The sequence below is a fragment of the Schistocerca piceifrons genome, chromosome 1 (genome assembly GCF_021461385.2).
Source record: "Schistocerca piceifrons isolate TAMUIC-IGC-003096 chromosome 1, iqSchPice1.1, whole genome shotgun sequence".
Lineage (NCBI taxonomy): Eukaryota > Metazoa > Arthropoda > Insecta > Orthoptera > Acrididae > Schistocerca > Schistocerca piceifrons.
The window spans coordinates 342,161,288-342,188,182 of NC_060138.1; the positions used below are offsets into that span (position 1 = coordinate 342,161,288).

The 26,895-nt window shown below is 43.4% G+C and overlaps 1 protein-coding gene across 6 annotated transcripts in view; it reads right to left on the reverse strand.

Moving 5' to 3' along the window:
* Positions 1–26,684, reverse strand: part of LOC124795512 (GATA zinc finger domain-containing protein 1) — a 63,244-nt gene extending 36,560 nt beyond the window's left edge. For 2 of the 6 annotated variants that reach the window (XR_007016713.1, XM_047259579.1), the window contains exon 1: positions 26,288–26,684. Coding sequence is in view for 2 of the 6 variants with exons in the window: in XM_047259579.1 (XP_047115535.1) it covers positions 26,288–26,605 (318 nt within the window). In the remaining 4 variants the exon portion in view is untranslated. The remainder of the gene's footprint in view (positions 1–26,287) is intronic. The other 4 variants (XR_007016714.1, XR_007016718.1, XR_007016717.1 and 1 more) reach the window with 3 other exon arrangements.
* Between the last annotated feature and the right edge of the window lie 211 nt (positions 26,685–26,895).

Sequence of the window (26,895 nt, forward strand, 5' to 3'; positions counted from 1 at the left end):
TTTAACTCTTGGAGTGGCCTGGCTTTGATACAACAATCTTTGATAAAACGACAGCAATAAGAACATAATCCGAGGAAGCTTCTCACATCTCTAATACTTTTAGGAATAGGAAATTCCGTTACAGATCTCACTTTTTCTGGGTCTGGCTGTACACCTTAATTTGACACAAGGTGGATTAAGTTTCAGTCTGCCTTGTTGGAGACACTTAAGAACAGCCCTCAGTCTTCTTATGTGTTCATCAACTCTCTCTGCGAACACTATAATGTCACCTAAATAACAAAGACACATCGTCCATTTCAGGTGCCTCAGAAGATTATGCATCATCCGTTCAAAAGTTGCTGGTGCATTACACAAACCAAACAGCATTACCTTAAACTCATACAGGCCCTCAGGGGTGATGAAACGCGGTTTTATCACGATCAGCCTCATCTACTTCAATCTGCCAGTATCCCGAGTACTTGTCCATGGTTGAGAAAAACTTAGCCCCCTTCAGACAATCTAGTGTATCGTCAATTTGTGGAAGGAGGTAAATGTCCTTTTTAGTTATCTTATTAAGCTTCCTGTAATCAAGACAAAATGTCAACTGCCATCCTTCTTCCTGATGAGAACCACTGGTGACGACCATGGGCTCTGCGAAGGCTGAATGATGTCATTCTTCATCATTATCTCTACCTTGTCGCGAATTACTCAACATTCAGTTGCTGACATGCGGTATGCTCTCTGGGTAGGATGATGGTCTCCAGTGCTAATCCGGTGCTTCACCGTCGATTCGTCTAATTTGCTCATCACCTGTGGATTGAAGCATTCAGAGAACTCTTGAAGAATGGCAAGTAGCTTCTTCTGTTGTTCCTTAGTGAAATCTGGTGAAAGTCGAGCTAGAAGATCTTGTCTCGTAGTGGCAGCACTAATTTTGCCCACAAACTCGGTATGGGAGGTTTCTATGATGCTCAGCTTTTTGGCAATTAATGGCTTGGTGTTTGCTACACAAATGCATTTTGGAAGGATCTGCGGTTCTCAGTGACAGTTAACTATCCACCAATTCACTGAACCCATTCTTAAACGAGACGACAGAGGCTGGGATGACCAAGTTATTTTTCAGTGGTATGCTTCTCTTACATTCCACTACAAGATCCATGGGTTGATGCATGGCATGACACATGACAGTTACCTTTCTAGCACTGGCTGCAGGAATGATCACTTCATCCACAACACATAGTCTTCACACACTCGGATGCACATCTTCCTGTCCACAGTATCTCATCTCATCTAGCATAGTCTTCAAGTGACCACAATCTATGCCTGAGAAGCTTTCAAAAAGTTCCATCCGATAATAATATCATGACTACACTCTTGTAAGACAATGAACTCTAAGGGTTGTGTATGGCCACTTATACCCACACGAATGACCCATCTTCCTGTAGGTTTTACATATTTCCAATTAGTCACCTTCAGCAGAGATGTTTTGTTCACAATGAATACGGTTTTCTGCAACTGGCAAGGTACTTCTCCAAAATGACTGAATATGATGCTCCAGAGTCCACAAGAGCTGGGGCTGGCCAGCCATCCATGAGGATATTGATGTAGTTTCGTATCATTTTTTAGTGATCGACGGCAGAGGATTTTTCTCTTTGGCAGCCTCACCTCCAAGGAAGGTCGCACCATTTAGTTTTCCAGGTTGCGGTGGCTAGGTGATTGGCTGCAGCTTCTAAACGGCAATGGAAACCTTGATTGGAGTGTTGGAGAGCATCCTCTCCAGCGGCTAGCTTGCGGTGATGGTGACCTATTTCGTCCTGTACCCACATCCTCTTGTTCATCTGCGTCATCCTGGAGTTGGTGTCGGCCAAGATCGGTCTGCTGTCTGCTGGCTCGGGCGTCATCAAATATCCGCTGCCTTTCTCGACAACAGCGCACCACATGTCCCAGTCATCTGCAGTGGAAACATACTGGTTGGTTATCCTGGGTCCTCCAGATGTAAGTCTTCCTTGGTGCCCAAACAGGTTCCTCATACGGTATTGTAGGAACATAACTTTACCTGGGTCTCGACTTTTTCACCGTTTTAAAGGGAAATGAAGGACGAGAGATTGGGTTCAATGTCTGTTTCACTTCCTCCCTTATGACCTCTTGAAGCGTCTCTGTTTTTTGTTCGCTGTGCAATCCAAGTGCCTTCTGAACTTCCTCTCTCACTATCCGGCGAAGAACACTTGTTTAATCAGTTCCCTCCTCCATCACAGACATCGATTTGATGTTTGGACGCCGTTCAAACTTCTTGCATGTAATTCTTTTTTGATGCATTGTCTTGATATACTGGCACTATTTTATGAACTCATCTGCTGTCGAAACCACCTTCAGGAATAGGGCTTGATACATGTTCTCAGCAACACCATTCGTGAGATGTGCAACCTTATCTTCCTCCTCCATTCTAGAACCCACTATTTTACACAGCTCCAAGACGTCTTGAATGTAGGATGATGTAGTTTCTCCTGTACGCTGTGCCCTGCACTTTAATTTATCTTCAGCCTTGCACTTCTGTCATTGTGTGTTGCCAAAATACTTGCACAGTTCCACTTGGAATACTTTGCAGCTTGTGAAGTTCTCATCGTTGTTCTCATACCATTGCTTGGCAGTGCCCTCCAAGTAGAAAAATACGTTAGCCAAACACAAGGTGTCATCCCATTTGTTAAATTTGGCTACATGCTCATATCCCTTCAGCTGCTTGTTTGGATCTTGGCCCTCGTCACCAGAGAACCCAGAAGGATGCCACATGTGGTGGCACACAGTTGCTGTCATTGTAACGTCCTCTTCTTCTTCTGTCTCCAATAGATTGTGATATGTTGAATATGGCTTGAACTCGGGTTTCTCACCACATAAATGGCAGCTCTGCCATGGCCTGATGGCCTAATGTCACGTTGAAGAAGGTGTAATTAGATGAATGACGAACAATTCTTGATATTTGTGGATCCTTCTAGAATGTACTCGAACCGAATATAGAAATTAAAATTTTACAGTTCAGGTGAGTTTTGAACTCACGACCCTTCATGCCACAGTCTAGTATCATAACCACTACACCACAGTGACTGTGCTACTCAGCTTCTTCTGCGACAATATTGCTCTTTTCTATTCTAATTCACTGAGGGTACAGGCACCCTGCAAAAACAAAAATGTTTTATGGCTATTTATTAAAAATAAACAGTTAAGGTTATTTATCATCAACATAAACAATTTAATTGTAATTTTAATTCATTTAAATGCAAGGAGTAGTCATTTTAATTAAAAGGTTTGTTAAAGGAATGATTTAACAACATAACTAATCAAACAGTATGTAAAAATGTTAATAGCAACATTCTCCAACTTCAAGATCGTAGTAAACTCACTGTTACAACAACTACTGCCCACAGCATACGTAAGGTGGGTCATTAAGGCAGGTGTAGTGTGTGCCGACATTCAAATGGTGCACCCACAATTACCCAAGATGGCCACCAGGGACAGCCCAGTCACTGACCGTTATCATCTGGTTTGCCGTGGGCGTGCAGCGCCACATCAGTGACACCTGACTGGGACAGGGCCTTTAAAAGAATACATCTGTCAATGTATTCGAGGCATGTAACTACCTTTACTGAGTTGTTGTTGTTGTTGTTACTCTATTCTTGTTGATGCCACTCCATGACCCAATTAATGTGAACATCTTTTATGGTTGTGTGTTTTCTTGTGTTCTTAGTTAAAATACAAGTAGCAACGATGTTGGGAAGAATTTTCACATGCTTCCTTCCATTCAGTTCTTCAATGCAGCAACAGCAGGCACATATGGCTGTGTTGGAATGGTTGATGGTTACGTTGATCCAGGCTCCACTGCCAGTTGTTCACCTGCTGCCATTACCCCCCCCCCCCCCCCTCTCCCCAGGTCACCCACCTAAGCGTGATGAAACCACAGAAGATTGGGATACTTACAAGTTACAAGAAGAGGCATCGTCAATGTTTCTTGGCATTCCGAGCGGTCAACAAGGATGTCTGTGAAGCTCTTTTCTTGTGCAGGACCCCCCTCCCCCTTGTGCATATCACTTACTGTGCCAGTTAGCCCCTTTGCAAGAACCAACCTCACTTAAAATTTGATAATATATGTAGTTTTTTGTCTGCCAATCACCACACGTGTACACATGTGGTCACCTTGCGTAATCAATTCTACCAATGTTGCAAACAGCTGCAGCAATCTTATTGCTCTTGGGTGACCAAGCTTCACGGCCTTTGTCATAAATGTTGAGTCATCAAGGCTACATATGAGTCTTATGCAAAAATCATTATCAGAGTTGTGATCATTTGTTCAGCCTCAGATAAGAAGGTGTATCAGCTTGCCCTTCAGGTTGAGGATCTAACATTGGAGGATCACCTATATAACCTCCGTTCTTTATTTTCTGTTCTCCGGGCCACATGCCTCAAATGTAATCTCAAAAAGTCTCACTTTTTCCAGTCTTTCATTGTTTATTTGGTTCATGGAATTTTGTGGCAGGGCGTGCACCCCATGGAACAAAATATTGCTGCCATTATGAGTTTGCCACACCCATCTGATCTAAAAGAACTTCACACATTCCTCAACAAAGTTGCTTACTGTCATAAGTTTATTTCCAGAGCAGCTACTCTTGTCCACCCCTTGCATCTGTTGCTGCGGAAATGTGCTCATTTTGTTTGGTCTGCAGTTTGTAAGCATGCTTTTGTGCAGCTTAAGGACAGTGTCTGCAACGCGTTGTGTGTAACAATCTTGCAACATTTCAATCTGGCAAGCATCTAGTTCTCGCCATGGATGTGTCCGAGTATGAGGTGGGGTCAGTCCTGGCCCATTACCATTCAGATGGCTCCGAACAGCCTTCAGCCACTCCATCAAAACACTCAACTCGGCTCAGCAATATTATTGTCAGGTGGAAAAAGAAGCTCTTGCTACTGTCTCTGACGTAAATGAATTTCAAGTGTTCTTGTATGGCACAAAATTTCTTTTACTTACCAGCCATAAGCTCTTTGTTTCCCTGTTTAGTCAGTTGGCATTCTCACTACACTTAGCCACTCATTGTTTTCTGCACTGGTCTCTGTTCTTGTCCTGGTACAACTACGAGATCCAATTTTGTCCCTCGTCGCATACGCAGATGGTTTGTCCCAGCTCCACACAGGCCGTGACTCCTTATTCATTCAGGAGAAACTGCTCTGTTCTCACCTGGATACAGAGGCAAGACATACGGCAGATAACTTCCCCATCAGCACTTCCCATGTTGCCTATGCTATGGTAGTGGATCCATGCTTCAACAGGTTGTACATGTGATACAACATGGGATGCCCGACAGTCCTCCAGGCCGGGCATCTGGCCCACTTCACTTCAGAATTATTATGCATCACACTATCACCTCTCCGTCTTGAATGGTGTTATCCTCCTGACAACAGAAGGGTCATGTTTCCAGTAGCTCTGCGGCAGGAAGTCCTCTGCTTATTACGTTAGGCTCACTGGGGGATCTCCTGCGCAAAACAGTTGGCATACCACCATGTGTTTTGGGTGGGTATCAATCATGAGATGGAACAACTTGTCACATACTGCCAGAAGCACCCTGGTTACCAGGTGACATTGTGCACTGTCTTTTTCACCATGCCCTGCTCCAACACAGTCTTGGGAAAGAGTCTACACTAATATAGCTGGTCCTTTTTAGACACTTTCTGGTTATTGGCAATTTATGCCTTGTTCTGTTTTTCTTTATGTCGTCCATCTATGACAGCATACACGATTGTAAAAGCCCTAGCAAAGATATTTTCCATAGAAGGCTTGCCTTGCATCTGGGTTTGGGCAATGGACCTCAGTTTGTGCTTCAATCTTTCAAGAACTTTTGTACACACAATGGCATTCACCATTTCACGATGCCTCCCTTCCATCGACAGTCAAATGGCCAGGTAGGATGCCTTGTCTGAACATTTAAGACACAGATGCAAAAGTATGTAAAAGACTTTCTGGCCAAGGTTTTTTTAAAGGGTTGGAGTCAAAAGTCCCACTCAGCTCCTGCATGGCTATCAGTCATGGACACTTCTCAACCTCTTGTTGCTGGGCAAACGTACCCCAATGGTGCCAGGTGGACCAGGACTTTTGGATGGTGCCCTCATTGGATTCTGGCTGTTGTCCACAGACGACGCAATCAGCCTGTCTTCATGATTTGCACTGAAGATCAACTCGTGGCACGCCAACCAGTTGCATCACAGGATGGACACAGAGCCTCCTGTTGAGATGTAGGCCAAAGTCTTGTTTTCCATCAGCTCTGACCACCACATGGATCGTGCAAGCCAGCCTGCCTATCCCGACAGTCAGGACTTCAACAGCACTAATGGCAGGTTTGCTTCCTGCAGCAGGTGGTTGTGCCTCCCACTGAGCTGAGCAAGCATCGCTGTCAGCAGAAGCGGCAGCCGCCAAGTCTTTATCACCAGAGCCTCTCCTCTTCAATCCAATGTCATTGTTGATCGTGTCAGCAACCCTCGTCATGGACTCTAATGTCAAAATAGCTACTTGCACAGTACTCAAGGATGGGTCACACTAGTGTTCTATACATGATCTTGTTCATAGATGAGCTACACTTTCCTAAAATTCCCCCAATAAACTGAAGTCTACCATGTGCCTTCCCTACTAAAGACCTTAAGTGCTTGTTCCATATCACATTGGTTTGCAATGTTACAGCTAAATATTTAATCACCATGACACTGTCAAGCAGCACACTACTAATACTGCATTTGAATATTACATTATTTTTCCTACGCATCTGCATTAACTTAAATATTTCTGCATTTAAAGGAAGCTGTCATTTGTCACATCAAATATAATTTTTTTCCAAGTCATCCTTTATCCTCCCACAATCACACAATGATGACACTTTCCTGTACAGTACAGTGTCATCAGAAGACAACCACAGATTGCTGCTTGTTCTATCAGTCAGATAATTTACGTACATAGAGAACAAGAGAGACGCTATCATGCTTCCTTGGGATACTACTAATGATACCCTCGTCTGTGATGAATACACACTGTCCAGAACACTGTACTGGGTTCTATTACGTGAGAAGTCTTTGGAGCCACTCACATACCTGGGAACCAATTTCATATGCTTGACCTTTCTTAACAGTCTGCAGTGGACCATGCCATCAAATACTTTTAGGAAACCAAGGAGTACGGAATTTGCCTGTTGCTCTTCACCTATGGTTTGCAGGATATTGCGTGAGAAATGGGCAAGCTGAGTTTTTCACCAATGATGCTTTCTAAGTAAGTGCTGATTTGTGGACAGAAGCTTTTCTGCCTCACATAAATTTATTGTAAATGAACTCATAATGCAGTCAAGAATTCTGCAGCAAATCAGTGTTAAGCATAATGATCTGTAATTTTGTGGAAAGATTCTTTTAGTCTTTTTATATAGAGGAGTCACCTGCGTTTCTTCCAGTCACTTGGGTCATTGCACTCGGTGAGAGATTTTCAGTAAATGCAATAACAATCAATGAACACATTCTTTGGCATCCAGATGAATAGCTTGGAAGCCCAATAACAATTGACAAATCTTTGATCAAGAGGCAACAAACAGACACGACAATGAAGCAATTGCAGCAGTAATTACTGAAGTACAATGGGCAACTAAAATAAGCAGTACTATTTAGGCCTACATGATCAGTAAATTAAATAAGAAGGCAGTAATGTTGTTCCCTATGAAGAATTTGAAACATTTAACTCTGGATAGGAGAATGTAGAGCAACTGTGGCTGAAGATAGAAAAATAGCTGATCAAGCACTGGATAGACATGTACCTAGCAGAACAAGGTCATGATGGGAATGATCCACGACACAGAGGCTCACAAAGAAGCTTCTAAAGAAATAGCAACTGCTGCACAATAGTGTTAACTGTAGCACTGGACAACAGATTAAGATGCCAAATTAAGTGCATTTGGTCATCAAAAGGGCAATACTTGAATACTTCATTAACTTTCGAACCAGAACTTATTGAAACGTCTAACAATCCCCAAAGGCATTCTGGCCATGTGTACAGGGTGTCAGTGGCATCTAAGTTAGTAACATCACACTTATGAATGGCACAGGAATTGAAATTAAAGATTCAAACAAAAGCAGAAATGCTGAATGTTCATTTCACATTTCCTCACAAAGGAAAATCCAGGAGTACTGCGGCATTTTAATTCTTGCACCATTACAAGGGTGACGAATAACATAGACATTAACCTTAGTGGTACTGAGAAACAGCTGAAATCACTAAAAAAGAACAAAGCATCAGTGACTGATGGAATGACTATCAGATTCATACAAAATTTGCATCCAGGTTAGCTCCTCTTTTAACCATGAGATTGTCACACCATTATCAACAAGTCCAAACCCACATGTAGGGTCATCGCTGAAGTACAAAACTTAGCACTGAAAGTATGTTTATTAAGAACACCGACATAAATCCACAAGAGAACTGAACTCCTGGACACAGAGTGCTGCTATTTATACAAATATCAAATATTCCACAACATAGAAACATTAAAAACACAAGAAATTTTGAGAAACTTCCAGAAATGTCAAATACTAAATAAAAAATAACTGCTAGTGCTTAGATTTAAATTGGATACTCACAGCATGCCTGCCAGTGATGCTAACTGCTATGCCACACTGCATGCACTACAGCTCACAGCATTGCTTCCTCTCCTGGAGAAACAGTGACCCACTATTTCAGAAGTTTCCACTGAAGCTTAATACAGCATCCTGGATCCAGATCTTGTCAATGGTCAGCCTTATGGCAGCACCTAGCAGATCCTTACACTCTGTCCAAGTTGTCACATGCTCTTCACTATGATGAGCGTTGGAGGTAGCAAGTCTTCAGTTTCCTCAAATGAGAAGCCCCCATCAGGACCGTAGTACACCTTCTTAAGGAGGACATGGATGACATCTCTGCCCTGTCTGCTTGAAGGGTCAGAATCCTACACTTCATATGTTACATCCAACAAGCGACAATGGATACAATAAAGCCCAAATCGGCACTTCAATAACTTTTCCGACAGTCTCACTTTCCACACAGACGTAAAAATACATATCAATCTCCTGAACGTCCACATGCGAGTCAGTTGTCTTGCTTCTATGGTTATGGTGATGAGATGTTTCATGTAGTCATCCTGAGTTAAAATGAGAAAAGTATATCCATTGTAGTTTCAGGCTTGTGACCATGGAGCAGTAAGTGTCTTATTTCACAGTTTTGCTGTATGCAAATGTCGCAACAGGCAGTATTGTATCACAATCTCTCTGACATCGACATGCATTGAGAGCATATCTTACAATGTCTTATTAAAGGGTCCTGTGAGACCATTTGTCTGCGGATGATAAGCAGTTCTCACCCTACGGGTGATATTGCAATGTGAAATTACCTATGACACTAGTTTCAAATGGAAAATATTTCATGAACAGAGACTGTCACATAGCACTCTATGCTTCAAAATGATGTCTTCTAAAAGGAACCCTGGCATTTCAGGAGCTTCAGGAGCTGGCACAATCTTCTACAAATAATTATTTGGCAACAATTTTTTAAACACGTCTTTAGAGCTCTTTAGCATTCACACTGTAATGTAATTACAGTGTATGCAGTGATGGCTCGTGAATATACGTTCTGGGTGATCATAAATTTTTAGATTCAGAAAAAAAGTGAAATTAACAGCATCTGCTGTATAACAGTTATGCATATCAAGAAATTTATACAACTACACTCACTGCCAATAACAACAACATTAATGTAAATAATAGTAGTAATAACCATAGTAATAATAATAATAATAACAATAATAATAATTGCATCAGGATAAAGTTGACATTATACCGATTATACTATCAACTACAGGAGTCATACCACACAATATCCACAAGTACATCAACGCAATACAGCTACATCCAAACTTATATATACAACTACAGAAATCTGTAATTATTGATACTTGTCCAATTACCCGGAAGTTCCTACATGCAATGTAACATATACCGTACAGTTAAAAGGAAGTCACGCTTGATCAAGATCCACGTCACTTTCCATTTTTAATCAGACATAACGTCTGAAAAAGAAATGAAAATAATAATAATAATAATATGCATAGCTTACCTGACAAAAGAAAGAATTGTTTTTGTGGAATTTTATTGTTTGTACATAATTAAGTACAATTTAGGGCAACTCTCCATTTCACATTTTTGGGTAAGTGAGAGTTTTCGCATTTTTCCATTTTTTTCAGACAAATGTACAAGATTCCTAAGACATGTATTAGTTCATGAATTTACTTTTGGGCTGAAAAATCAGATATTCTTATGCTGCACTCACACAACTGTAAACTTCCTTGTTAAATGTTTGCTTGTAGTCATGCTTATTTGAGTTCGTCACTCTCTCAATCAAAGGATCTGTTCTCAGAGACCCTAGTTCCTTTGCAGTTAACTTTTCCTGGTAATTTACTTTTCTGTTCCCGGATTGAGATTTTCACCTGGCAGTGGAGTGTGCACTGATATGCAACTTTCTGGCATATTAACGCTGTGTGCCGGACTGAGACTTGAAATCGGGACCTTTGCCTTTCACAGGCAAACATTCTATTGACTGAGCTACCCAAGCACGACTCATGACCCGACCTCATAGCTTTACTTTTCTGTTAGCATTTCAAATAAATTCAACATAGTTCAGTTTTACACTGCACACAAAAGCTGATTTTTGCACAGTGAACAACCAACTACAAACACAAAATGCCGTTGGTGGAAATGATTGAACTCAAACAGTAATGTCTACCAACATGGTCACTTGGTGAGAATACAAATGATGTGCTGAGATGCATAAGAGCCTAAAGCACATCGCCATAAATCCCACATTTAAGTGAATATCAGAGAAACTAGTGATACAACTTTTCATGACTTTTCATATATGCTATGTAGGCCCACAGGAAACATAAACCTGATTCACTATAAGATCAACAGACTTCAGAAGCATGAGTAAATCCTACAAGCTCACAATAGACTGTGACATGCCTTAGGCCCTTACGATTCTCACAAGGGAAACTCCTCATTGTATCCCCTTCAGATTTAGTGGTGATATGGCCTAAAGGATAGCCCGTCAAAAACTGAACACAGATCCAGCGTGAAAACAGGAAGAAGGTGTATTGAACTGTAAAAAACAGTGAATGGTTCGAACTTAACAAGTGCAATATTAAGCACACACTCAGAGGTGTGGCGTCGCAGTTAAGTCACGGTGTTTTACTGTGAAGTGGATGAATCGTGTTCAAAACTACTTTCATTCCATTTGTTTTTATTTTTTTCACAACATTAAGAACTGTACGTCCGCTCATTGAAACTTTTGTTCTCTTTCCGTAGTCTTGGCAGTTGTTATACTATACATTGGTTACAGAATATGAGTCACGTGTTAAGAATATGTTACTGTCACAAGTAAATGTGATGAATAGTGATAGCAGGCAAGATACCACACAGACGTCTAACAGAAATGAAAAACAACAAATAAACAGGTGTGCACTATGTTATGACAAAGGAATTCAAGAGTCAAAACTTCCAAAACGGAATGCAAGTTCAGAAACGTTAAAAACATATGTTTTAACAGAGTACAGAGCAACTGTTTGATTATGAAATGGTCAAATTCATTTTTTTCAGCTTATGTGACAAACTATCATGTTTTCATCATATCCTTGGGAGTGAACACATTCACATTCGCACGAACACCTAAATCGCGCAAGGAGGCATATCTCACTCACTTACCAGGCGTACAAATTAGTTGTGTTGGTAAGAGATTCCTATCATATGACACACGTACTGTCACTAATGCCATGTATGATGCACCAGATGTGTTTTCGGTGGAAGGTTTGGTTGACTTGTCGCCTTGTCATCAAACGTTTGCAGTTCCCATGTGGAAGCCACTTCCTTTCAGCTGCTAATACAGTAGTTGTGCATAATTAACTGTCATTACATGCCCCTTCCTTACACCTCGCTTTTGAAACAGGCATTGCACCATGATACAGACACAAATTTAAATACAGTGAATAGCGGGGAAAAAATGTGGCACCCGGGGGATTTGATCACAAGTCACCTGCTTGGTAGTACACCATGACCCCTTAACCACGACGCCATCACTATTTCAGCTTATTCTATATTGCAGTTATTTTCCTTGGACCATTCACTGTTTCATTTTGCCAATTTGGAGACAGCAGAGAACAACTGAGTCCCTATGCGTGCCCCTCAAGGATGACTTCCATACGGCTGTGGACGACTTTACCATGCGGAGCTTATTTGGCGTGTTCAAGGCAGACCATTCAAAGCTCCAGACATCGTGGACCTTGCGATGTAGGGCTGACCGGAGCTCTCTTTCCACGAGACCAAGCTCCCTGCTTGGCCAATCGATCGACACGTTTGTTTCCTGGAATGCCGATGTGGCCCGGGGTCCACACAAACGCCGCTGAACAACCACACTCGGCGAGAGCAAAAATAGCATCTTGAATACCGTGCACCAAAGGGTCCCGAGAAAAACACTGGTTGAATGCTTGCAATCCACTCAGGGAATCACTGCATATGACAAATGACTCCCCAGGGCAGGAGGAAAGGTGAGAGAGTGCACGATAAAGAGCAACCAGCTCCGCAGTGAAAACACTGCTCCCACAAGGCAGGGAATGCTGCTCAACATAGTCGCTGTGGATGAAAGCAAACCAAGTGCGTCCATCGACCACAGAACCATCAGTGTAGACTACATCTGCATCATGAAACGAGGCAAGAAGAGCCCGGAATTGTTGACGAAAACTGGCAGGTGGAACGGAGGACTTGGAGTTGCAGGAAAAATGCAAGCAAAGCCGCAAGTGAGGGAAGGACCAAGAAGGGGTAGAATAAGACGGCCAGAAGGATGGAGGAAGGGGAAAGGACTCAAGTGACAAGAGAAGGGAACGAACGCGGACTGCGATCGGGAGACCCGACCTAGGCCGCCGTCGTGGGGAGGGGAGTGCAGAAGATGGAAAAAGGAGCCTGCAGTTTGGGTGGTCGGGTGAGGCATGGATGCGGGCAATGTATGACACAAGCAACTGTTGTCGGCTGAATTGTAGGGGAGGGATTCCAGCTTCTACAAGAAGGCTAGTCACCGGACTAGTGTGGAAGGCACCTGTCGCCAGTCTGACGCCACAATGGAGAATCGGGTCGAGGATCTGCAATGTTGAAGGTGCTGCTGAGTCGTACACCACGCTCCCGTAGTCGAGACGGGACTGGACTAAGCCCTTAAAGAGCTGTAGGAGAGTTGTTCATGCAGCCCCCCAAACGGTGTGGCTGAGGCAGCGAAGGATGTTGACGTATCGCCAGCACCGTTGTTTAAGCTCACGAAGATGAGGTGTCCACGTGAGCTGAGCATCAAACAGAATGCCAAGGAAATGATGCGTCTCCTCAGTACGAAGGAGTTCATTGGCAAGGTAGAGCTCTGGATGGAGGTGGACCGTGCGATGATGACAGAAATGCACCACTCGGGTCATCGAGGCTGAGAACTGAAAACCATGGTTGGATGCCCAAAAATGTGGCTTACGGATAGCTCCCTGCAGCCGCCGTTCAGCGACACTGATGCTTGGGGAACTGTAATAAAGACAAAAGTCATCGGCACATAGAGAGGAACACACCGATGAGCCCACTGCAGCCGCAAGACCATTAATCGCCACCAAAAAGAGGGGAACACCGAGAACCGAGCCCTGCGGGACACCGTTCTCCCGAATATGAGCAGAGCTAAAATATGTGCCAACTCGAACCCGAAAGGAGTGATTGGAGAGGAAATTCTGTAGAAAAATTGGAAGTGGACCCCGTAAGCCCCATTCGTGCAGCATAGCAAGGATATGATGGTGCCAGGTGGTATCGTACGCCTTCCAAAGATCAAAGAAAACAGCAACTAGATGTTCTCGCCGAGTAAAAGCTGTACAAATAACTGACTCTAGCAAGGCTAAATTGTCGATCGCTGAGCGGAGCTGACGGAAGACCCCCCTGTTGCTGGGCTAGGAGGCCCCGAGCTTCGAGGATCCACATGAGCCGCCAACTCACCATCCATTCCAGGAGTTTGCATATAACGTTGGTAAGGCTGATAGGACGATAGCTATCAACCATCAGCGAATCTTTACCAGGTTTCAGCACTGGGATGGTAACGCTATCCTGCCAACGAGTTGGGAAAACGCCCTTCGTCCAGATGCGGTTAAACGGGGCGAGTAATTCACCCTGACAGAGCGCCGAGAGATGGCGAAGAAACTGGTTGTGAATTCGGTCTGAACCTGGAGAGGTATTGGGGCAAGCTGTAAGGGCACTTTGGAACTCAGATTCACTAAACGGGGCGTTGTATAGTTCCCAATGGTGCGTGTGAAACAACAACTGCATGCGCTCAGCCTGCTCTTTAATGGCGCAGAATTCTGCGTGGTAGCCTGCTGTTGCGGAAATATGAGTGAAGTACTCTCCCAGATGTTCGGCGATGGTGATTGGGTCAGTACAAAGGGTACCCCAAAGAGAAAGGCAAGGGACAGACGCATGAGGGCGAAAGCCAAAAATGCACCAAACCCACGACCACACCTGAGATGGGGAGGTGCGAGAACCTATGGTGGCAACATATCATTCCCAACAGTCCTGTTTGCTCTGCCAGACTAACCGCCGAGCCCGGGCCCGCAGCCGTTTAAAGGCAACCAGATTCTCTAGGCAAGGATGACGCCGGTGTCGTTGCAGGGCTCACCGGCGGTCCCGGATAGCTTCTGCAATCTCTGGTGTCCACCAAGGGACTTACTTACGCCTTAGGATACTTGGAGAGCAGGGGACAGTTGCCTTGGCAGCAGAAACAATGGCAATAGTGACCTCGTCCACTGCCAAATCAATGTCACCAGGAAGAGGAGCAATGGTCATAGTAGCTGAGGTGTAGTCTGCCCAATCAGCTCCACGAAGAGACGATCGTGGCAGCTGGTAAGGAGGTTGGGATTGAAGAAGGGAAACCAGGATAGGAAAGTGGTCGCTACCACTAGGGTCGTCGTGGACCCTCCAACTGAGGTATGGAAGAAGGCCTGGGCTACTAAGAGAGAGATCAATGGCCGAGTATGTGCCACGAGTCAAGCTAAAATATGTGGGTGCACCAATGTTAAGGAGGCAAATGTCCTGCTGTGCCAAGAGAGCCTCAACGTTCCTACCCTGGCCCGAGATCTGGGCCCCACCACCCCATAAAGGGTGGTGGGCATTAAAGTCCCTCAAAAGGAGGAACGGAGGGGGGAGCTGGGCAAACAAGGCAGCTAGGTCAGCAAGAGGGACAACCTCATCTGGGGGAAGGTAGAGGGAACAGATGGTAAGCTCCAGTCCTGCCCGAATTCTAACAGCCACAGCCTCGAGAGCCATGTGAAATGGCACTGGGGCACTAGGAACAGTGGCAAGAATATAAACACAGACACCGCCAGACACCCTGTCGTATTCTACGTGGTTCTTATAGTAACCCCGGTAGCCATAGATGGAGGGGGTCCGCCGAACAGGAAACCAGGTTTGCTGTAGGGCCAGACAAGTGGCAGGGAAGCATTACAAAAGCTGTTCCAACTCAGCAAGGTGGTGGAAAAACCACGGCAATTCCATTGAAGGATAATGGTATCCGACTGTGAAGACATGAAAGAACCTGGGGGGGAGGGGGGGGGGGGATAGGTTACGCTTTAGAAGCACTCGCCGATACAGATTGCGAAGTAGCCTGATCAACTTCCATAGGAGCTGCGGGTCAAGCAACATCTAGCTCCTGAGGGGACGCTAGATGCTTCACATCATCTTCAGGTGCAGTGGTGAACTCCTTTTCTGTCTCTATGTCCTTCTCCTTTTGCTTCTTTTTGGTAGGGTCCCATTTGTCCCTCGGTTTGTCAGGCTGGGTGGGCTTTACCGACCCAGTCTCATGGACCAAGGAAGACCTGGAAGCCCTCCGGCCCTCAGGTGGTGGCTTTTTCAGCCACTGGCTGACATCTGGAGGGGCAGTAACCATGGAAGGGAGGGCACCAAGCGATCCCTTCTGCGCGAGGGGAGCCGGAGAAGGCGGGCACTTCTCCAGCTCAGAGGTGGGGACTGAAGTCCCCAAAGAAGGAGGGGTTGTTACTCCCGATGTTGATAACAGGGGAGCAACGGAAGAAGGTGTTCTCCCAATGACCTGTGGGGCAGGAATAGATGGCTGGGTTGGAGGGCCAACAGAATGCGTCTGAGCTTGGGGGCTCGTCGCCAGGGACAGCGACAGCGAAGCTGCTGCAGCAAACGTCAATGAAATGCGCAAAGGGGAAGTCGGTCATACTTGTGTTTAGCCTGTGTAAGTGAGCCTGTCCAAGGTCTTATACTCCATAATCTTCTGTTCTTTTTGATAAACTGCGCAGTCTGACGAGCAAGGTGAATGTTTCTGTCCGCAGTTGACACAAACAGAGGGCGGCAAACACAGGACGTTGGGGTGGGAGGCATGTCCACAATCCCGACAGGTAGGGTTGGCGTCACATCTCGATGACATATGCCCAAACCACCAGCACTTAAAGCAATGCATGGGAGGAGGGACGTAAGGCTTAACATCACATTGATATACCATCACCTTGACCTTCTCAGGCAGGGTGTCTCCCTCGAAAGCCAAGATGAAGGCATCGGTGGTGACCCTACTATCTTTAGGTCCCCTAAAGACACATCGTACAAACTGGACACCGTGGCGTTCCAAATTTGCATAAAGCTCTTCGTCAGACTGCAACAACATGTCACGATGAAAAATAAGTCCCTGAATCATATTGAGGCTCTTATGAGGTGTAATGGAGACTGCAACATCACCGAGCTTGTTAAAAGCAAGCAATGCCCGTGACTGTGCTGGGGATGCTGTCTGTATGAGCACTGCTCCAGACCTCATTTTAGACAGGCCCCCAACTTCTCCAAACTTGTCCTCTAAATTTTCCACAAAAAACTGAGGCTTTGTGGTCAGAAATGAGTCCCCATCTGTTCGCCTGCAAACCAGAAATCGAGGAGAATACGTCTCACCAGGTAATTTAGACCACCGTTCCTCCCCTGGTGTGGACAGGGAAGGGAATGATTGGGGGTCATACTGTAAAGCATTGAACTTTCCTTTCTTAGAGACTCGTGCTTGTGCACTATTCGTATTTCGTTTCATGGTGGTCCCACGAGCAGCTAGGGGAAGCAATGTCCACCCAGACAGAGCCCTGCTTGCCCGGGTAAGCCTAATACAACCGGGGGGGGGGCAGCAGGTTCCCCAGAGGTCACCCGTTAGCAACTGTTTTACCTCAACAGCCATGCATCTCCTCGGCGCGTAGCACACCTTGGGATTGGTTTCTTTTTTTAATTTTTTTTATAGAGGTTTATACCATCCTCGCGACCCAGGCAGTTCAGCCAAGATCCCCGGGCTCTGTACCATACAACATTCCACTGTCGCGCCTTATGGTGGTTGTTGAAGCACGCTCAGAGCTTACGGTATTGAGGACTGGAGGCGCTTCCCAGTCCCCAGCTCAGGGACCCCGGGGTCGCCAAGCCTGTACCCAGCAACTAAATGCTGAGGGGAAAAGTTAGGGTGGTCATGTGCTCTTACACAACAGTTGCTACTGAGTGTACGGATGGGCTATGTAGCAGGTGGATCACATTGTCAATCTACTGCAACAATGCTAAATTAAGTGTTACCACTATTGCTACAATTATTCCTATTTGGCTAATGTGGTTTCCACTCAGGTTTTTTTTCTGCAGCATGGATGGTTACCCAAAAGACATATGTAAGCCACGTTGATAACTTTTCTCTCTTGGCATTTTTCAAAGTTATTTTTATTTATATTTTTACTATGTTACTATATGAGTAAATTGTTGTTTCTTTTGTCAGAATGACAGCTTACACCGCTACTTAAATGACTTGGTAGAAGCCCAGGTTACCCAAATGACTTTGTGTAAGCCCAACTGATAATTACATTTCCACATTTTATAATAATTTTTTTTAATTATCATTTGAGTACATTGTCGTTACTTTGATGTAACCACAGCTTACAATGCTACTTAAATGACATTTTCAAGACCAGACTGCAATTTTTAACCTTGGATCTTTAGTATTTTTAAAATTTTTAAATATATATTTTGATGGCTCCATATGTGTGTCTGCGGTTTTTGTAAATTATTAAATCATGTTTGCAGTGACCATACCAAATATGAATTCAGTTTCTATATAGGTACATTGCGTAATTAATACTATAAAAATATGTTTTCAGAGCCTGCCTTAATTATTAATTAGCAATCATTTTGTAAACATGTTTTTAGAATTATTTCCTATATGTTTCAGCTAGCACTCTGTGATGTAACGACACAGCCGATTTTAAATAACAAATACATGTTACACTAGACAACTGTCAGTCCAATTGTCAATGCCTGTCCTTTACCAGTCACGACCTTTCAGTCTAGCGGTGCCCTGGCTGCAATGATGCACTCTGCTGTGAGTGCCATAAGACAGATGTATGTGGTGAATAGCTGAATATAACGGTTTTAATTTTAACTTGCTGGTGCATCAGTCTTTTAGTCTGTTATGTACCAGCCAATTCATGAGAAAGAGTACTTATATCCTATTTTAAGATATATGCAATTGCCTGTCTGTCAAGGTACATATAATATATATATATGTACAACAACGTATCTTGACAGACAGGCAATTGCATATATCTTAAAATAGGATATAAGTACTCTTTCTCATAATTCTAAAAACATGTTTACAAAATGATTGCTAATTAATAATTAAGGCAGGCTCTGAAAACATATTTTTATAGCATTAATTACGCAATGTACCTATATAGAAACTGAATTCATATTTGGTATGGTCACTGCAAACATGATTTAACAATTTACAAAAACCACAGACACACATATGGAGCCATCATATATATATATATATACACTTGCCCTTCAGCATATCCTTTCTTCTCGCTATCCGCCAGGCCTCAATCTCCGCTAATTTCTAATTTCAATTTGCCGCCGCTCATACCTCACCTGTCTTTCAACTTCATCTTTGCCTCTGTACATCCGCCCCGACTGACATCTCTGCCCAAAAAATGCCCAAACTCTTTGCCTTTACAAATGTCTGCTTGTGTCTGTGTATGTGTGGATGGATATGTGTGTGTGTGCGAGTGTATACCTGTCCTTTTTTCCCCCTAAGGTAAGTCTTTCCGCTCCCGGGATTGGAATGACTCCTTACCCTCTCCCTAAAACCCATATCCTTTTGTCTTTCCTTCTCCTTCCCTCTTTCCTGACGAGGCAACCATTGGTTGCGAAAGCTAGAATTTTGTGTGTATGTTTGTGTTTGTTTGTGTGTCTATCGACCTGCCACCGCTTTTGTTTGGTAAGTTTCATCATCTTTCTTTTTAGATATATATATATATATATATATATATATAAAACAAAGATGAGGTGACTTACCGAACAAAAGCGCTGGCAGGTCGATAGACACACAAACAAACACAAACATACACACAAAATTCAAGCTTTCGCAACAAACTGTTGCCTCATCAGGAAAGAGGGAAGGAGAGGGGAAGACGAAAGGAAGTGGGTTTTAAAGGAGAGGGTAAGGAGTCATTCCAATCCCGGGAGCGGAAAGACTTACCTTAGGGGAAAAAAAGGACAGGTAGGGCGAGGATCAGGCTGGACCACCAAGCCCACACAGCTGCAGCTTGCTCTGGGCAGAGGAGGAAACAGTGTGTTCTGCCAACCCCTCAATGGGCCGATAAGGTTAAGTGGCCCACTTTGAAATAAAATGGTAAAAACCTGCTTCATGAACAAAACGTAAAACTAAGTCAGCTGCTGGGGCATCGTCTCAGATTCAGAGTCTCCTTTATCACCCATGGTTTGTTTGGTGAAGTCAGAGTAAACCATTCCATACTCCAGACACCTAAAACTTGATGGCGTAATACCCATCACAGGTCTGTTTCTTGAATACCGATCTCAATAGTCATTTTACCGGTAGCCAGTTTGGCCAGACTATCAGTGAGTTCATTCCCCGGGATCCCGATGTGGCCAGGGGTCCAGACGAAGGTCATTGAGTGTCCACACTGTTCAATAGCATACAGGGAATTCTAGATAGCTATGACCAAAAGGATGGCGAGTGTAGCATCCTTGCTTGCAAAATGCTCAAGGATTTGGTGCAGAAGATAAAGGACACACCAGTGCAGGAACGGATATGCTCAAGAGCATGAGAGAGGGCTACCAACTCTGCAGTGACAACACTACAGCCATCTGGCAAGGAGAGCAGTTCAGTATGTCCCACATGAGTATAAGTAAAGCCTACATAGCCAGCAACTATTGAGCCATCAGCTTAGACTACTTCTGCACCCTGGAATGCACCTAGGATGGAGAAAAATTGGTGGCGGAGGGCCTTAGGATGAATCGAGTCTTTTGGAATTTGTGGTTAGTCAAGATGAAGCTTTAGCCGAGGGATGCACCATGGGGGTGTATGGCAGTGGTTCCAGAGGAGAGGCGGAAGGAGAAACAATTGAAGTTCACAGATGATAGATCACATGCAGGCTGCGATAATAATTCCTGATTGGGGCCGCCATTGCAGGAGATGGATTATCGTGTTTGGAAAGACGAGACAGTAGTTTGGATGCTTAGGGGAGCTGTGAATGTGGGTAGCATAACTGACAAGCTGTTGTTGGCACCTGATCCGCTATGGAGGGACTGCAGACTCCACGAGTATGCTGTTCACAGAGCTAGTTCGAGTAGCTCCTGTCAAAAGTCAAACCCCACAGTGGTGTATCAGATCCGGTATCCGCAATGCTGAGGGCGATACCAGACTTCCATAGTTGAGGTGGGATTGTATCAGAGGTTTGTAAAGCTGCAGAAGGGTAGTGCAATCTGCACGCCAGCTGGTATTACTCAGGCAGCGAAGTGCATTAAGATGCAGCCAGCACTTTCACTTGAGCTGGGGAGGATGGGGAATTCACGCCAATCAAGGCCAGTTCTAAAAAGCGATAAGTCTCCCACACATTGAGCAGTTGGTTATCAAGGTAAAGTTCTGGTTGTGGTTGAATGGTACGACATTGACAGAAGTGTATAACGCGTGTCTTGACAGCGGAAAATTGAAAGCCATGGATGAAGGCCCTTGCCTGTGCTTTTCATATGGTACCATGCAGTCAACATTCAGCGACACCCACATTAGAGGAGCAATAATAGAGCCAAAAGTCATCAGCGTATGCAGGGTGATACCAAGGATGCCACAGCTGCTGCTACACTATTGATGGCTACTAGAAAGAGAGACACACTCAGTACAGAATCCTTGGAACCCCATTCTCTTGAATATGACGGGTACTGTGGGAAACACCAACTCAAAACCGCAACATTAGGCATGACAGGAAGTTCTGGATGTAAATAGGGAGTGGATCCTGGACACCCCACTCTTGTAAGGTAGCACAGATATGGCGTCGCCATGTGGTGTCATAAGTGTTTTGCAGGTCAAAAAAGAGGTGTTGATGTTAGGCAAAAGCTGTTCGCATGGCAGACTCCAAGTAAAACAGATTATCTATAGTGGAACAGCCTTGGCGAAAACCACTCAGGGATGAGGGATGGAGCCAGGAGGCCACAAGAGTCTAGGAGCCAACACAGCTACTCACTCACCATCCATTCAAGCAACTAACAGAAATCACTGGTGAGACTTATTGGACAATAACTATCTCTATAGAGTGCTGAACAGATTTATTACTGTGACAATGACACTTTCTAGCCATTGTGAAGGGAACTTGCCCTCATTTCAGATGCAGATAAAGATGGCAAGGATATTATGCTGACAGTCCACAGGTACATGCCTGATCATTTGGTTGTGGATGTGGTCTGGCCGTGGGTACGTATCAGGGCAGTGGGCTAGGACACTGACGAATTCCCACTCACTGAATAAAGTATTATATGACTCCATAAAGTATTATATGACTACGGGTGGTGTGTAGTAAAAGATAATTTCTTTCACTCCACCTGCTGTTTTAGGACATGAAAGACGGATTGATAACGCTCAGACAATGAGGCTTGAGCATAGTGCACAGCAAAATGTTTGGTGGCAGTGTCTGGGTTGGCGTAGTCAGCACCATTCACGGTACTACCAGGTATACCTTGCAGGTGTCCGGTATCCACAGAGATGTCTGATCTTAACCCAAACTTGTGAAGGAGAGGTACACGGTCCATTCCCAGCATTCACACTTCTGTCTATTTATTAGGTTGTGGACCCAACCACGCAGTCCCTTAAAGGGAATGTAGTGCTCCACCGATGGGTGTCACTTATGGCATTGGAGAGCCTGCCTACAATCTCAAATGGCCTTTGCGATTTCCGAGAACTACAACGGTGGTCAGTGACCTTGTTTTCACCCCACAAAGGGCTAGGGGCATTGAAATCATACCAAGAAAGATGGGGGGGACGGGGAGGGGGGGGACTGAGAAACCAATGTAAACAGTATGGTCTGAGACTCTTCACCATCAGGAGGGAGACACACTTTGCAGACGGTAATATCACGAAATTTACTGGCACAATTTGACCTTTGCCTCTTCACACACTTCAGTGCCATGCACAGAACCTTTTCGGCCACTGACATTTATATTTGCAGCCCTTGTCTTCTCCCGTCCATCCACTGGAGGGTCCACGATGGCCTGTGTTGTACAGACAACTACCTGATCTTCCTGTCCCTCCGTCAGTGTCACTCCTGTGGATGCCTGCCCAGATGGGCTTTCAGCAGTGCTGACCCAAGGAACAGGGGATCACTAAATCAGCTGCTGAAACAATGGCTGTAGTTGTAGTCTGGACGTCCTCATCGATATCTCCATATGGCAGGGAGCTAAGGTCAACAGCAGAGGCAAAAGCATCCCAGTCAGCACTAGGACTGCTGATTTTTTTTAAAATATCAAGAATCCAATACATCAATTTTCAAAAAATTATAATTACCGACTCTCAATATATTGAAGAAAAAAAAAAAAAATAAAAAAATAAAAAAAAAAAAATAAATATTGACATATCGGCGGCAAAAATATCGATGTCCTGCCTATAAAAATATTGGCTGCACATTGCAAATATACTGCTGATTTTAGACCTGTATATTTAGATATTGATTTATTATTAGATATTCTGTAAATCAACAAGCTGATAGCTTGCATGTCCAAATAGCAACTCTCAAGTTTTTGTCCCAGTTCGGAAATATAGTAGATCTGGAGCTGAAGACTATCTGGCCAGTAATCCATATCCATCACTCAGAGTCCCCGTGTCCCAGTCACAGCGGGTACATACTAACTGACATACGTGGGGAGTTATCAGTTCAGCAAACAATGGTCAGGGCGCTACCACCGTGCAGGTACTTTATGGCCCCCCATAATGGGATGGCTACCATGCTAGGTTTTGGGTGTACTACCATATTAAAGGGAAGGGTTCACAGATGGGAAGACACAAAGGAAAGCACACACCACACTGGGCGACATATCCTGCACAATTCGCACTCATGGAGCATTTTGAAAATTGGTGACAGGTCAAACCCAACAATGGGGACCCTGTGTTTATGTAATGAAAAGTTGTAGAATATGCCAGAAGTGGAAACTTGAGGCCCAATCATAAGCCAGGTCCAAGCAGGTTCAGCACCAAGAAAACCATCCAATGGACAGGCAGAGAGGAAAATGGATAGTGAAAGTATAAGCATGCACCACGGAAAGGAAGTAATGCTGTGAAGGCTGGGGCCCCATGGCAGCCAAGGAGATACAAAAGAGTTGTGAGCCTCTGGGGGATGGAGAATGTGACAAGGTACTGTGGTTTCTGGATTCCTCCTCCTTTTGTTTTCCCAGTTTAACGTCATGAAAACTTCCTCTCCAATAGCTGACAATAGTCTTGGTGATACAGAAGCTCCTTGTCTGACTTCTCTTACAGATCTGTAATTCCCCTTTTTTTTCATTAATTCTAATGGCAGTGGGAGCATTATGTCTGTATTCTTCAATGTACTGTCACTGACTGAACCAATGCCTAGATTCTCTGGGGTAGTTAATGCCGATTACATTGGAATGGTGATTTTTCAAAATCAATGCAGCCCAGACATTCATGCACGTTACCTTGTTGTGTAATTTTGTTCATTTGTTGCAAACTGACCGCTGTGATTTAGTCATTTATAGAACTGGTTTGTTCCTTTGCTTTATTTGCTTTTGTAGTCACTAAAGAAATATGGAAATCAGTAAGATAAATAACATTACAATTTCTTGAAATAAATTGTTGTAGCTTCATCATAGGTTACATTTAGAAGTACCTATTTTTTTTTTTTTATTTTTTTGTGGTGACTAGTTTCAGACACCTGGGTCCAGTTTCAAACCATCCGTACAGGTGATACCCCATGTACAGAAACCGCTCCTGCAATAACCTAAGCATTATGTGGCCAACTTAACAACAGGCTGTTGTTAAGTCACCCATTTACTGCTTCACTTACTGCAGAGGCAATTACTGTATATGGGCTGTTGCCTCTATTTCTATGATTTCAAAATAAGCACAGGTGTCAGAAACCAGTTACATTCAAGGAATAAAAAATATATAGTTCTCAATACAACTTATGACGAAGCTACAACTATTTGTTTCAATTACAAGACAAGTTGTGGACCTATTTTTTACCTGCAGCATACTGCAAGTTCCTTCAATATTTCTACTCACTAGATCACTTAAAGATATCCTGCCACTCTCCATATTGAAAATAAATGTAATCAATTATTATCTATGGCCACACCCCCATAAACAGAATCAGTGATTCTCACTGTTGTCATATACTACCATCCGATTCACTACAAATGATATCATTGAATTGCCAACATCAGCACACAACAGAAGAGCCACCGATACCATAAGTGCTTTTCAGATGGGAGATCTACTTACTCAGTATGATATGAATATCTTGATGCATAGCTTTGGAAGGTATTCCATAGGAACAATTCATTTATTTTATAAAACAAGACTTGTTATCACTGTATTTTTGTGATACCTTCAGTGTATATACCTCCAAAGTTTGGTATTCAAATTTTCAAAAATTCACTTTTCAGGCCCAAAAATAACAAACAAGGAGCTATTTATGAGAGTCTATTTTTTCCTATAGTTATATATCATACACTACTAGCGTCATATAGAGCAAGAACACTTACAAATGTTTCCTTAATTTTTCATGAATTTTTGAAATTTGAAAATTTTCATTTTTTGTAAAGTTTGGGGTTAGTTATTTCACCTGGGACTGAACATAAAAAATATGATTTTTGCACAGTTTGTACGCCTATATGATAGCAACGTACCGTAAAAATTTCAACATTGATATCTGACTGTGACCAAAGATATGAATTTTTGAAAATGAGGAGATAATTCATTTCGCTTCTTTGGTGCATATTAGATAAACGCAATCCATCTACAATAAACTGCTTACAAAGCACTTTGAGCAGTTCTAGAATATTGCTCAAATGTTTGGGACCCATACCAAATACAGCAAACATGGAATAGTGACCATATACAATGAAGAGCAGCTTGAGTGGTTACAAATTTGTTTGACCCATGGGACAGTGCCATTAGATGCTGAAAGAAAGCTTCAAGAATGACAGCTCTATGAATATACAACAACTGCATGAGTAGAGCACACAGACAAGTCAAGAGTAATTAGAGGATGCATAGAAGCATTTAAGGAGGTGTTTGTACGAGTTGGCCGATTCCAACTGACACTCATTGATATGATCGTACGATACTTTTTTCCTTCTTTATTCGTTTTGTGAAGGGCATAACTTACATATATGAACATTTCAGGGAAATTAACGATCTTTGCACCGCTTTGAAATAGTAACACGGTCTCACTGAATATTTGCGTCACTTCTTTCAGATAGTACTTCATTTAATACACAACATGAGCACTACAGGTCCCAACACACTTCCCTGTGACACACTTGAAGTTACTTCTACACCTGACTATGACTCCCCATCCAAGTTATCTTTCTGTGTCCTCCCTATTAAAAAAAATTAAGTCACTTCAGCACAAACAATTCACGCTGTTTTAGCGGCTATTCTATTACAGCTTTTCCACTTTTTCACTTTGTGCTTGCTACCAATACCAGATGGAGGAAATTTACAACATTCAGACAAATCTATTTTATGAACAAAATACTGACGTTCTGGGAATATTACATGTACGTGGGATCGCTTCGTAATATGGACCTAATTTGTGTAAATTTATGTACAGAACATTTTAACACTGCACTACTGGAATCAACAAATTGTCTGTGAGAAAGATAAGTTACTCACGGTTTTCTTGAAGATAACACGTCTCCCTTTACCCTTTGGAGTAAGAGGCTTCGGAAGAGCGTATGGATTTAATCTTGTTTTGTAATTCCGCGTACTTCTTGTACTCTTACGAGTTGCAATACGTGGCGCTGTTTCTTGGGACTTCGACGACTGTGAAGCAATGTCTTCATTCTTGGGAGGGCAAGAGGTCTTAGTTACCAAATCACAACAGTCGGCACACACGAAGCCATCGGCTGTCTGTTTCCAAAGTTTACTTTCAGTTACATTACACTTATAGCACTCAGGCTTTATGCCCAACGGCATTGTATCATCTGACATTCCACCATAACAAAACAAATACCGATTGTCACTTTGATGCAAGGAGTTTAGAAATTCGAACCTCCTTGCTTTGTAGAATCTGTCAGAGGTGCCAACATTAGCTCACCGAAATTTTTCACGGATACTGATTTAAAAAAAAAAAAAAAAAAATACATTTTCAGGAAACAAGGTATTCGCAAAGTTGAATCATTTCCTGGAGTGGAAGAAAGAAGACTGAGAACTTTGGAGACGGAGAATTAGTACTCTGTTGGAAATGCCATAAATTCCGTGCGAACTTTTACTTTTGAGTG